This window comes from Strongylocentrotus purpuratus, unplaced genomic scaffold (genome assembly GCF_000002235.5).
Source record: "Strongylocentrotus purpuratus isolate Spur 01 unplaced genomic scaffold, Spur_5.0 spur5_scaffold_18, whole genome shotgun sequence".
Lineage (NCBI taxonomy): Eukaryota > Metazoa > Echinodermata > Echinoidea > Camarodonta > Strongylocentrotidae > Strongylocentrotus > Strongylocentrotus purpuratus.
This window is the reverse complement of record NW_022145603.1, coordinates 26,227,634-26,241,286: the sequence shown is the minus strand read 5'-3', so window position 1 is coordinate 26,241,286 and position 13,653 is coordinate 26,227,634. Positions and strand designations below refer to the sequence as shown.

General features: G+C 36.7%; 1 protein-coding gene across 3 annotated transcripts in view; it reads right to left on the bottom strand.

Moving 5' to 3' along the window:
* Nucleotides 1-13,653, bottom strand: part of LOC100891696 (serine/threonine-protein kinase BRSK2) — a 57,531-nt gene that overhangs the window by 17,600 nt on the left and 26,278 nt on the right. For all 3 annotated transcript variants that reach the window (XM_003724609.3, XM_011668695.2, XM_011668702.2), the window contains exons 3-4: nt 5,565-5,650; nt 4,548-4,688 (exon numbers count right to left, since the gene is read on the bottom strand). In XM_003724609.3, coding sequence (XP_003724657.1) covers nt 4,548-4,688; nt 5,565-5,650 — 227 coding nt within the window. The remainder of the gene's footprint in view (nt 1-4,547; nt 4,689-5,564; nt 5,651-13,653) is intronic.

Sequence of the window (13,653 nt, the reverse complement as noted above, 5' to 3'; positions counted from 1 at the left end):
TTATAATGTTGGTTATTAAACAGACATTTCATATTGGCTCAAGCCTGTGTTGTCACATGTTTGGTACTCAAATCAATAATGGATGCCTGAAAAAAACATGACATGACTAAATACCAAATTGTTCTAATTAATTCGCCTAATGTTTACAATCTACACACACCACATGCTGTAAAAGCAGGCACAACTACATATATAATGAGCTGCACAAATCAATATACAGCGCTTGATGATGGTGGATCGATCAGTCTTTGTCGTAGCTAGTGCGAGTCAATTTCATATTACTCCTAAAATTGTATGTTTCTAGTCTTAACAAAGAGGGGTCATTCACCTCTATAGAGAAAGCCAGGGTGATATTGCGGTGCCTTGAGCAGTGACCTTACGTGGTGGGTATGAGTGACGTATAGCAAGGCAATAATATTATCATTATCAATATTGAAATCTACGAAGCAAAATATATCATTTGAGAAAAGCCTCTATGATAAAGATGTAATTCAAGAATTAAGATGACCTCTAAAATTATAGCTGGGAAATCTGTCATTAATTTTGGCTGGTATATATCAGAATAAAATGAATGTAGAATAGATTTAAATCAAATTGGATCGCTCCAAACAATATCAAAAGGTGTACACTACATGAATATCTTACTGGAAACCATTTATGAAAAATAGAAGAAGTATTAAAAGGAAAACATTTTTAAAGACTTTAGGTGACTTACATTGTAAAGAAATTATGCCATGAATGTTAAACCAAAGAGACACAAACCAGGTTAACGAAAAACAAATTCAGGCAATCCATTTCATAACCTGGAACTCTATAGGCTTGTAAAATAATATAGCTCATATAACCTTCTATCAAAGTCATGTACATGTACATGTACTGGTACATACAAGTAGTTCTTCTGTCCAGGGAGGCATTGAACAATATATGCAGTTGGATTGGGTTTAGCTCAATTTCCTTAATAACTTCCTATACGACCCTCGGAGTAACGCTCGGAGACCAGATAGTATTTCCTATCCTTGTTGAGGGATAATCAACTAATTCTTAACAATAATTTTTTCCTCCTATCCTGCTAAATGGTTGGGTCCCTGAAGTTGTATCATATCATTGTTATTCAACATGTTTTTAGTTGATGGATCATCTATATCTATTCCTTTACTTTCATGCCATTTCTCTCTATCTTCTTCTAATAGATTTTCCTATTCAAATATACTTTTTCTCTTTCTCCCTCCCTGTCTACCTCTATCTGTCGGACTGTCTCTTTCTCTCTATCACTCTCTGCCCCCCTCTCTATTGTCATTCTCATTTCCTTTCTCTTTCTCCTCTCCCCTTGCTCCTTTCCCTCCCCTTTCCCTCACTCTTTCCTCTCCTCCTGTTCTCTCCTCCTTTCCTCTCCCACTCCCCTCTCCCCCTTTCCTCCCCAAACCCCATTTCCTCTCCCCTCTCCACTCTCTCTCTCCTTTTTCTTTCTCCCTTCACTTTCTCTCTTCCACTTTCCCTACCATCCCCTCCCTCGTCCCTTCTCTCCACATCATGCCCCTTCTACCATCCCTCCCCATGCCTTGTCTCTCTCCCTCTCTCTCTCTGCAACTTTCCCCCTCTCCCCTCCCCATCTCCACTCCTATCTACCTTTTCTCCAGATCCAGGCCCTTCTATCATCTCTCCCACGAATCGTCTCTCCCTCTCTTTCCCAATCCTGCCCCCTACATCCTCTCACTCCCACGCCCAATCCAATCTCTTTTTTTCAAACCCACCTTTTCCTATTCCTCAATATCAACTTATCCCTAAAGTTCTGATACAGCTTATTTAAATGCAAGGTCATATCTCCTTCTCCTATTTACTATTGAAAGACCTGTGGCTTGACTATTCTCTTGCTATGAATGTTTACGGCCATTTCTTTACCATTCTGAGTAAAGAAAATCCTTCCTGAAATTTTACAAGACAATCAAAGTCCGAGAGTTGGGTGGAGAAATAGACTTAACCCTCATTCTTGCTTTACATTAGGCCTAGATCTTTGTGAAGACAGACCTATTTGCTATGATTTACAATCGATAATCGGCCATTATAATGCAAATACTGCTCTAAAGTAACACTGAAAATAATTATTGTTAATTAATTATCTCCTTGTCTCAATCACATGTATCCAAATCACAAATTAAATGGGAAAGCCTCGTGACAAATAAGTCAGATGACCACCTCAAAAAATATGCCATGCCAAAATAAATCCATTTCAAAAGTGAAAGAAGAGCAGATGAGTGAAATAAACAATCACGCCACAAAGGCCCCTCAGTGTACTTAGCTATCTGTATGTTACAGGAAGATGTGTAGCCCATTTACAACGCAATTTGCAATGTAATTTATTGTACTTAATTGTAATGAAATGTCATTTAATTTAATGTGATATAGTTATAATCATAGTGGATTTTCATTATGTAAAGTGCATAGAGATGGAAAGAGACAAAAGACATGCTACATAAGTTGATAATTATGATATACAAACAATGCATGTTTGCGAGTGCATAAGTGATATGCACTGCACACAGGTTACTGTAAGTCAACGTAGGATAATGAACAAGACTTATCGAGTTCATTGTCCGTCTCATTCTGACTTAAAGGTAAAGACCAGTTTTGGAAACGCCCCCCCCCCCTCTCAAAAAAATGAAATGGAAGCTCTTATTACCAATCATGTGAAAGAATATGTTTTGACTAATATGTGATGATAGAAAACCGCCTACTAATTGATATATTTGGTAAATTATTATATCTATCAGGACTGGATAGATATAGGGTATTCCCATATACATCTTTCTGTGTACAGTGCTTGTAACTTTACCAAGACCGGGCCAAATTTCTTATCATTTTGATGATTCTAGAACCTTGCAGTACACATATGCTAGATGACCAACCTTTTTTGATCGATTCCACAACGTTTCTTAAACAATGCAATCGCATGACCAGAACTGTTCTATATCTTTAACCAAGCTAATGCACGAGCTAAAAACATGTATCATTTGTTTTATAAGATGGGTCTACAATATGAGTATAAAGAAGAAAAATTGATGGTTGTTACATCACCAAAATGCACTCCCCATGCATGTGGTAAAAACTAGTGGAGATTGTGCACACATTGTGTGCGGGCAAGCACTGAATCCAATGACCGGGGTAATAGTATAAAGCGCCCTAGAGACATTGGGTGGTATTCCGGTAGCGCGTACTAAGTTAGCGCATACTTAGTTAGTTCATACTTTTATGGAGTGCCTGTTGCAAACTAATTTACCCTGTACAGATTATTTTAATCCTTCAATGAAAAGTGTCCAAAAAATTAATTTTGCAATGAAATGGGATGAAAAAGATAATATGAGTATGAACTGAATTTCAACAAAGTCTTTGGTAGATTATCTTTATCATGAATAATGAAGGAGGAAGGTGAAACCTAGCATTCCATAGAAGTGTGAACTAAAATTCTTGTTTAGTCTGGACTTAGTCCCGGCTTAACTTATGAGAATACCACCCATTGTATTATTAAAGCACTATACAAGCGGAATATTATTATTATCATTGGCTACATTCATGACCCCATTTCATAATTACTATTACCGCACATGCTTTAACAATGTATCTCAACTTGTTTCCTCCAGCAATGTTTTAGAGGCAGTTTACCATGTGTGAACAATGCATAAAAGCTTTTATCAAAAAGCTATCAGAAATTGCCACCTCAATTTCATGATATTCTGTAAAAGTTGTTCCTCACTCAAAGCATATCTTGCTCTAATGGAACATTTTGCCTCGGGGGTCACTGTATCCGTTTCCCCTGCATATTAGTCAATGGTTGCTCGCATTGTGGTGCAGAAATTAATGACGGTAATGCTGATTGCCTATCGCTATAGGGTATGCAGCCTGTAGGGGCATTCACACTTATAAAAATCTAACCATGTGTTCATATGACAAGAAGTCATTAATACTTAATTTCTGCCTTGTCTGAACGGTATATAAAGAAACATATAATGAATCGTTGTATAGCGTAATTTACTTTCGAGCATTGTTTTGAACAAAAACTAATCCACAACCAGGGTCATGTTTAGTGTGAACGTCTTATCGTACAAAAATCGTATAACTGGGCAGGGTTATCGCATTGTGGAGCAGAAATTAATGACGGTAATGCTGATTGCCTATTGCTACTGGGTTTGTAGCCTGTAGGGGCATTCACACTTACAAAAAATCCCTTGTTTATACTACAAGGATCCACTTAATTTTTGCCTTGTGTTAATGAAACATTGTATAGCGTAACACATTCAAAACATTGTTTTGAACAAGTTGTCAATAAAAGGACCAGGGTCATGTTATAGTGTGAACATCTTATCGTACAAAAATCTTATAACTGGACGGGGATATACAATTTTTCAGTGCAGTGATGATTGGCAAGCTTTGACGTCAGTTGACCTCTTCTTTGTGACGCATGCTCCTCTTGCTTTATGATTTTAGGAGCTTCTTATCAATTTCCCACAGTCTGGAGTAGAGAGATGGATATTAAAGTGTAAATAGTTTCTTACCATATTGAGTAACTATGACAAAAGTCAATGGCCGAGATAATCTGCCTGAAGAATCGTCTCGCTTCTCTGGGAGTTAATCGACCTTTCTTCACCAGGTAATCAAACAGCTCTCCACCGGCAACGTGCTCCAAGATTAAATACCTGGTAGCAGAAAGAGCAAGTAGAGAAAACATTAATGTGAGAAGGGATAGGGTACGTGGGGGAAGAGGGAGAGAGGGGGAGGTGAGGGGGGGAGGGAGGAACACTGTAATACAGAATGATTGCAGTAATGAAGGAGAAAAACAAGATCTAAATTATTATTATCATAAAGGTAAGTCACAGTAGGATAATGAATGAGAATTGTCGAGTTCATTGTCTATCTCATTCGGACTTAAAGGTAAAGACCAGTTTTGAAAATGCCCCCCCTCTCAAAAAATGAAATGGAAGCTCTTATTACCAATCATGTGAAAGAATATGTTTTGACTCATACGTGATGATACAAATTTTGCGGGGAAACCGCCTACCAATTGATATATTTGGTAAATTATCATACCGGTATTGATCCCGCCTGGATAGATATCGCAAATGCACTTTAACATTGAAAATTTGGGCATATATTTCGGCTTTTTTGGCAAATTTAGGTTGAAGAATTGCCATCTTTTCATCTCTGAAGGCAATATTTAAACAGTATTGAATGGATATTTTGCACCCAAAACCCTTGAACTGCAATTTTACCACTACCGGTCTATATCTTTAACTCTTTCATATATGGTGATCAGCAAATGAAAAACGTTCCAATACGTTCTCAAAGTAGAATGATACCCTTTCCGTTCTCAAAAGATTGAACCACACCATACTTTGGAAATCTTGATTCATTTAATACAAAGAAGTAAGTTATATGCCTGTACATGAATTTTCAAAAGAGAATTTTTTGTTAAACTCTAGGAATTGAAAGTGCAGGTAGTATCACTGCACAACCAAGTCTACGACCACTTTGTAATGAAAAGCCGATGTTTCCATGGCAACTGGTATACTCACAGATATTTCCTGTTTTCATAGACATCATATAGCCCCAGGACATGTGGATGCTCAATCAACTTCATTATTGCTATCTCACGCTCCACCTGTCAATGATAGAGAGAAGGGAAGAACAGAGGAGAGAGGAAAGGATAGATTGGAGGGAGATGGATGGAGGGAAAGAGGGAGATGGATGAAGGGAGGGAGAGGGAGGAGGGAGGAGGGAGGAGGGAGGGAAAGAGAGAGAGAGGACATGAAAGGGTACAGGAGAGTAAGGAGGGATGGAAGAAAGGAAGGCAGGAGGAGAGGAGGGAAATAAGGAAGGAAGGAAGCAGGGGTGAGAAAAAGAAAAGGAGGGAGGGAAGGAGAGGAGACAGGGGGGGGATGAATTGATAGAATGAGGATTGAAGGGAGAGAGAGATGGAGGGATCGATTGACAGAGGGCAAAAGGGAGGGCCGGAGAGAGAGAGAGTGATGGATAGAGAGTGATGGAGAGAAAGAGAGAGAGAGAGAGAGAGAGAGAGAGAGGGGCGATGTAGATGGGACAAGCAGAAGAAAAATAGAAAAGAACAAAAAAATTAGATTAAAAATATGACCATTTTGAAAATATAAAGAAATTCAGCAGCTCTTATAACTACTGATTCTAAATGACAAGCAACAAAGCTGTATCATTAAAAATGTAATCCTTGTGAGATTTACAAAACAGTTTTTCCTGAGGATATAAAGTGAGCTGAAACGCTCCTAGGTAATACTTTATCGACGTAATGAAGTTTTCTTTAAAAAGTAATTAACTTGTATTTATGAAGCTTATATTTTCACTGAAATTTAGAAATTATGTAAAAGCTCTCTCCTTCTCTCTCTCTCTCTCTCTTTATCTCTCTCTCTCTCTCTCTCTCTCTCTCCTTCCCTGGAGAGTTTCACGGCATAATTGCATAGCGTACCTATTTTCTTTATAAAACAACAATATTATCACCATTATCACAAGTTCATGAATTTTCAGGACATTCAATACAAGCCAAGAATACACGATGAGCTGAGAAAACCTAAATCAATTGCTCACACGAAAATGCAATAAAATGATTTTAAATTGATCACTTGAAAATGCAATAAAATGATTAATGTACCCATCTACAATGGCAAAATGAAAAAACACACTTTAATAATGAAATTTATCTTCTAGGTAACTACGCTTAATCTGTTGACACCTTCTAAGGAGTTGTATTACAGATTGTTTCATATTATAATAAAAATCCACTCAAAGAAAGACAAAACAGAAGGAAAAAAGAGAAAATGTAATCGCCATTAAAGAGTAACTGTTACCACAACTTTAGAGTAGATTTTGATAAACATGTAATTTTGGAGTGCTCTCAATTTTAAATGAAGTAATCCCGATTAAATATGACTTCTCTAAAAGTTCATTTGGACTTAATTCTCTGCATTGTAATAATATATCTGTAAAGCGCTTTAATAGACACATATGGTAGTTGTATCGATGTATTGCGTGCTACACTTTGTATAAAAGCAGAATATTATCATTATTATTGCCAGTAAGAGAGTACCACAAGTTTAATAATTGGAATTTTGATACATATACACTTATGGATATGACAGGCTTGCCAATTCATTAAGAACACTGTACACCAGGAGATCATGGTTTAACCAGAGATTAATCTTTGTGAACGTGTTAGCTAATTAATCTTTATGGGAAATTAATCTTTGTAGATTGTGGTTTGATCAGAGATTAATCTTTGTGGGTTTTCCAAATCTGATATTGCATGCAGCCCTATGAATATTACCCACGGGCACTGTTCAGACAACCAAATTCTCTGTTTACATGAACCTACAAAACCTGTATACAAGTAGCTAAACGATTTAGTAAGTATTAAGTTTTTAGTCTGAACGTTGTTTAACAAAACATCAAAAAGACACTATGGTGAGTAGTAGACCGTGCAGTCTGCTACTAAAAGTCTCTCAGTTCAGACATTCTATTACATTGTGCCTGTAAATTACCTTTTGCTATATGATAATTCTTGATAAAACGTTCTATTACAAACATTTTGGATAGAGGTAAACTACCTTTGGCTAAACCATAATTCCTGATCAAACGTTTCATTATACGAGTTTTGAATAGATTTTCTAGTGTGAACAGGCTCTTAATACCAGATCCAATCCAGTAATATGCTACAGAATATAATGTTATAAAATATGATATCCTTCGGCAGGCGGGGTAATCTCCTAATCAGCAACTCAGGGTAGCGACTTAGGCCTTTTAACACAGCCGTATACAGTAAAACAGCATGTCCTAGCGCTTCTACTTGCAACCATGAAGATACATGTACAGTGCATATATCTCGTACCAATCTATATGATGTGACTAAAGTGCTACATACAGGTTGTATTGAAAAAAGGATATGAATTAATGTACTCATCCAGCTTCTAGCTAAAGCAAACTGTTGTAACAAGTTTTTTTTTCTGTACTTAATTGGTTTCAAAATGAGGTAGAAGAAGTATTTTATTAATATTTAGAATGAATTTGCATAAATTATAATCAATGCTTAAGCCTGTCTGCACAAGTTTGGCCAGGAGGGATTAGACCACCCAGCATGGTCACTGACAGGTGGTTATCTCATCAACTCAGCTCTCAATTAACATAAGAAAAAGGGGATCATGGGGGACCAACAAGCACTGATTAGGCATTGTTTGCTATACAATATAGAGGGCGCAAGTAGCTATAAGTAGCGCAGTGGGGCTTTAACAGGCAAAATTTCAACAAATTTGGTATAGAAGTTCTGATGCTCCACCAGACATGTATGTGTACATTATGACTACTATTTGGCGCAGTGTAAACACACCCTTTTTCAACAAATGAGGGTACTGTATGGTGCATGTCTAGACAATTTGTAATCATAGAATATCCGGTTCAATCTTATTACCTACATGTAGCTGTTGGTTCATTCAAGAGTGTTAGGAGATTAATTAGTTTCTCCTCCTCTTTCTTATCACCAAGTTTTCAAGAGCGAGAGAGAGAGAGAGAGAGAGAGTTTCAAAAATCACAATTTTGGAAAGGAAGGGGGGGGGGGGAGTTCTGTAAAGCCAGAAATTTAAGTACATGTGCATGTGTGCCTGTCTTTTTCAATAATGTTGACAGATTAACAGAAGTTTCATACTGTAAATCATTAAAGTAGAAGTTCTGGAACAAGAGGGTAAATTTTTATTATTTTCTCTGTTTTATTAATTGCAGTTTTAAGTGCATACACCCTGTACATCCAATGCCATTGATGTTTCCTTAATAACAAACATGTGTTAAGAAATTTACTGAGAAATAGGCAAAATTAATCAACAAAAATGCAATCACAGATACACTTATGACATACAGTACATGAGGCTACATGTAACACAATAATTGTGTCTCCACAGATCTTTTTAAAAATTATGGATGCAATTCACAAGTTCATTCTTTGAAATACAATACAGTTGCCCAAACACAAATGAAAAAAAAAAATAATCAAACTTATCTACATGAAATACCAAAACAATATTTTTCTTATCTGGTTGATCAAAAATCTCTTGGGTCTTTGGTTTTACCTTTTCAAAAACCAGGTGACGGGTACCACTCATTCACTGAATATTTAATTTCACCAAAAAAATACAAGTACTGTTATCTTTGTATTCCAGGATTTTGATTCCATTTTCTTCTTCTAAAGTGCAACAAGGATAGTTTTCTGTTTATTGTTCCAACTAAATGTCTTAAAATATCAGAAATGAACACACTCAAGTAAGATCTGTTATTTTCCTAACATTTTTCATCTTATATTTCTTTTCTATAATTGTCTGTCTCTCTGTCTCTTCCTTTTTTATCTCACACCCCCTCATTCTTTTCCCCCTGCCCTACGTGTATATATTTCTTATGATATTCCTCCTTTCTCTGGGCCCATGTAAATGAATAACCACGGTCTTTTCCTTAAATGTCAAAGCAACACATCAATGAAATTAATTGACCCGTGTTAAAACGATTGGCTGCATTCATTAGGGCAGCTTTTTCACATTGATTGCAATCATCCATGTTTCATGCAAAGCCCTGGGCCCTGTTTCATAAAACTTGTTATGAATAACAAATGCTAAATATCTATGACAAATCTGCTCTCAGCCAATCAAACGCCACAATCTTAGTTGCTTTTAACAGTTATTGTATACTTGTTATTGATAACAAGTTTGATGAAACTGGGCCCAGGTCACAACTCGCCATGCACCTTTGTGAGTGTGGCTGGTCTTTTTGGAAAAAAATTGTGTCGGATAAAAGGGTCACTAAATTCTATTCAGGCCAGCAGGAACCCATGAGAGCCAACACGAGTCTGCAGGAGACTGAAGGAAAAACAGAAGCATGCAAGCATCGGCAAGTTTCACATGAAAATGATTGGCTCCATTCGATCATGAGGACAGCTTTTTCACATTGATTGCAATTATCCATGTTCTAAAGTAGGCAGGTACATACAAGGCCCAGGGGGGTGTTTCACAAAGATCCTAAGTTGAACTTATCTCTAAGTTGGACTTAACAATAATGGAAAACCGTTAGCATAGATCTATGAGAATATTTTGTTAAAGTTGTTTTAAAAGGTATAAAATGTTGATTCAAATCTTTCATATTTTCTATTATCAAGGAGATTTCATGTTCTTGATGTGGAATTTATAAAACGTCAAAAATACTTGAATTTTCACTTTCAAACATATTTTATTTTAAGGCTACAAATGGCTCTCCATAACTTTTAAGTCCAACTTAGAGTTAAGTTCGACTTAGAATCTTTGTGAAACACCCCCTGGTAATAACTTGCCAAGCATCTCTTTCTGGGGCTGGCCCAGATTGGAGGAGGATTTTCAGACAATCCCTGCATCAGACAAAGGGGCATGTACATTTTATTTCAGGACCACAAGAGCCCACACACGCTCACACGAGCCTGCAGGAGACCAAAGGAGACCAAAGGAGAATCAGGAGCATGCAAGCATCTGCAAAAGCATTGATCTACATTAGCCACTCTCCACCCAGGTGTTAAATGGGTACCCAGTAGGATGCAAAAGCCAATGGGGTATGCTTAGCAATTTGAGCCTAATAGCTCTTGTTGGAATGCTCCCCAGGGAGTGGAGAAAATGCATACATTGTGTGCGGGCAAGCCAGAATCCGATGACAGGGGTAGTAATGTAAAGCGCTTAGAAACTCGGATATTCCTGACGTATAAAGCGCTATATGAGCAAAAATATTATTATCAAAAGCCTGTTGGACATATCAAATTATGTCTGCCTTTTCCCACAAGTTCATGAATGCAAGTGACTCATGTAGGGTTCCACACAATGCACAGGCTTCCTGCAGTGGTCCCATAGAGCCTATAAAAGGCTTTTAAAAGATCGACAACTGTACATACTATATGTATGCCTGCAAGGTGCTCTAGATACCCACTACTCAAATGAATAGCATGCTATCACATGTTATAGTTATCAGCTCAAAATAAAGTGCTTACAATGAGTATGCAATTCTCTGTATAAAGCTGTTTCATTCTTTTTTCCCCCTTTTTTATTCCTTTTTTTTTGGGGGGGGGGGGGGGAGGGCTAACTTAAACAACAGATGAGGAAAGCCCTTAAACTGAAATTGATATTTCTTTTGAACAATCTCGGATCTCCAGACATTAGTTGTTGTTGTTGCTTTGTTTTGTTTTATTCTTTTGTTATTATCATCATTTTTGTATGTTATCGTTGTCTACGTGTATGTATGTTATCATTTCATGCTTTGTTCCAGGAAATTAAATCTAAAAAAAAAAGAAGCAAGCATGGGGCCCTAGATACTGTGAAAAAATACAGATAGAACGGTCCATGAAAAGAATCTGTAACAGAACTCTGGTAAAATATATAAATAATAATAAATAAATAAATATTCAACCCTGAAAATCACTATGATGAAGCCTCAATACAATCAATTAAAAATAAAAAATTCAATAAGAGAACATAAATGATTTCCCCCCGAAATCTATAATTTCTTAGCTACATATTTTTTCTATTTATTGATTTTCTAAGCATACTTTGTTCATGTTATATTGTAAAACAGCATCTGAGGAACTAACACTTCAACAGGCTCTGCTTCTAGTTAGTTGTCGTTTCATTGTATATCATTTGTAATATAATTATTCATTGTATTATGTTTTGCATGAGAAATTAAATAAAATCATTTTAATTGGAATTTGAAGAGCAAGAAGGGCGTGGGATCTAGTGTTATCATGATGATATGACTGAGTGTCTATGTGGCACTCAACAGATAATTACAGTTATTCACGGAAATCCTTTTATGATATAAGAATTCATCCCAATTTCACTCTTTCATTCCATTAACAAAGTTAATAATCGTCAGCGGTTCAATTTCCTGTTGAGCGAATTAAAGTGGATTTGTGGTAGTTGTGGCAATATGATTCAAATATATGTATTTCACCAATGTTCAATGTAAAATACACCATGCCATAATAATGCTTTACCTGCGTGTGTGTATGTAAGGGTGTGTGTGTGTGTGAGAGAGAGAGAGGGAGAGGAAGAGAAAGAGAGAGGGAGAGAGAGAGAGAGAGAGAGACACTACCTCCCTTTTACAACAATCATACTCTCAACTATCTGTACCCAATCTAATTAACCTATATAATGAATGCTTGTTTTATGAAAGCATACATGTATGTTTGTCTGTAAAAAGGCATCGTCCTTTTTTACTTGGTCTTTTGTTTTTTACTTCCCGGCTTCCAGTTTCTACCATAATGCTCTCACTCCCTCTCGCCCTTTCTATCTCCTTCTCTTCTTCTCACCTCTTTTCCTTTTATCTTTCTCACTCATCTCCCATCTCTCTCTCCCTCCTCTTCCTCATCACCTCTCTCTCTCATTCTCTCTCTCCTCTCTCTCTCTCTCTCTCTCTCTCTTACTCACACAACCATTCCACTCTTACTATCTGTACCCGATCTAATTAACCTGGATAATTAATCCATTCCTCATCAAGCCCCTATAAAGAGTGGGTGGCACAGACTGGTGCATTACCATTCATCTTGCTAACAGTTAGTACAGAGAAGGACAGAGCAGAACTGAGAGTTACTACAGAGATATGGTTCCATTCTAATTGTACACATGTATCTCTCACTACCTCCCTGACCTTTGGAATTAAACACACATTTCTTTTTCACTAAGCAATTGTGTAATAATAAGGCCAAATAACAAAAATAACATGTTTCTCGTCCGGACTTTTACAGGGCATTTATACTATTTACTGTCTTGCAATTTTTAGCTATATTTTCCAAGATGGCTGCCATGCTAATTATAGCTGGCAAAGCCTATTTATTCACATATATTGTGCTATGCGAGTATACTGATGCAAGGTATGACAAAACAAATGATTTGTATCACTTTAGAAGCTATTTAAACAAAATGTATATCACAGGCTTTTTTTTTTTGGGGGGGGGGGCTTTATTGTGTGTGGAATGAACTATTAAGCAGGAAACAAGTGAATACACATGATGAATACTTGTACATAAAACATCTGACTGCACCTGTGGCAAGGAATACATTAGAGTGTACAGTTCTTCCACATCTACTCAAGATAGTTATGAATTATTTATCAGTATGGATATATAAGGACAATTACAGGATTGGTGAAAACATATGTATTTAAATGAAGTTGTTTTTGAATGAAATTATAAATACATTTTCTTAACCCCACTGTACTACTTGCTCCCTCTATATCGAAAACTTCCCCAATCAGTGCCTGTCAGCTAGTCCCCCACAATCTTCTGTTTTTAATGTTAATTGAGAGCTGAGTTGATGAGATAGCTACCTGTCAGTAACCTCGCTGAGTGGTCTAATCCCTTCTGGCTGAACTAGTACATGTACAGACAGCCTTTAAAATAAAGATATCCCAAATAAAAATTTACTTGCAAAAAGGGTTTTAATATAGTTCATTCTAAATTTTTAACATCATGCTTTCTGACAACAACAGTCATTGAAATGGGATACCATACATAAACATCTACATCTACATCTATATCGTCAGTTCAGAGCCAGAAGGGAGTTAACTCTGTATTAACCTGTTGATTACTGAATT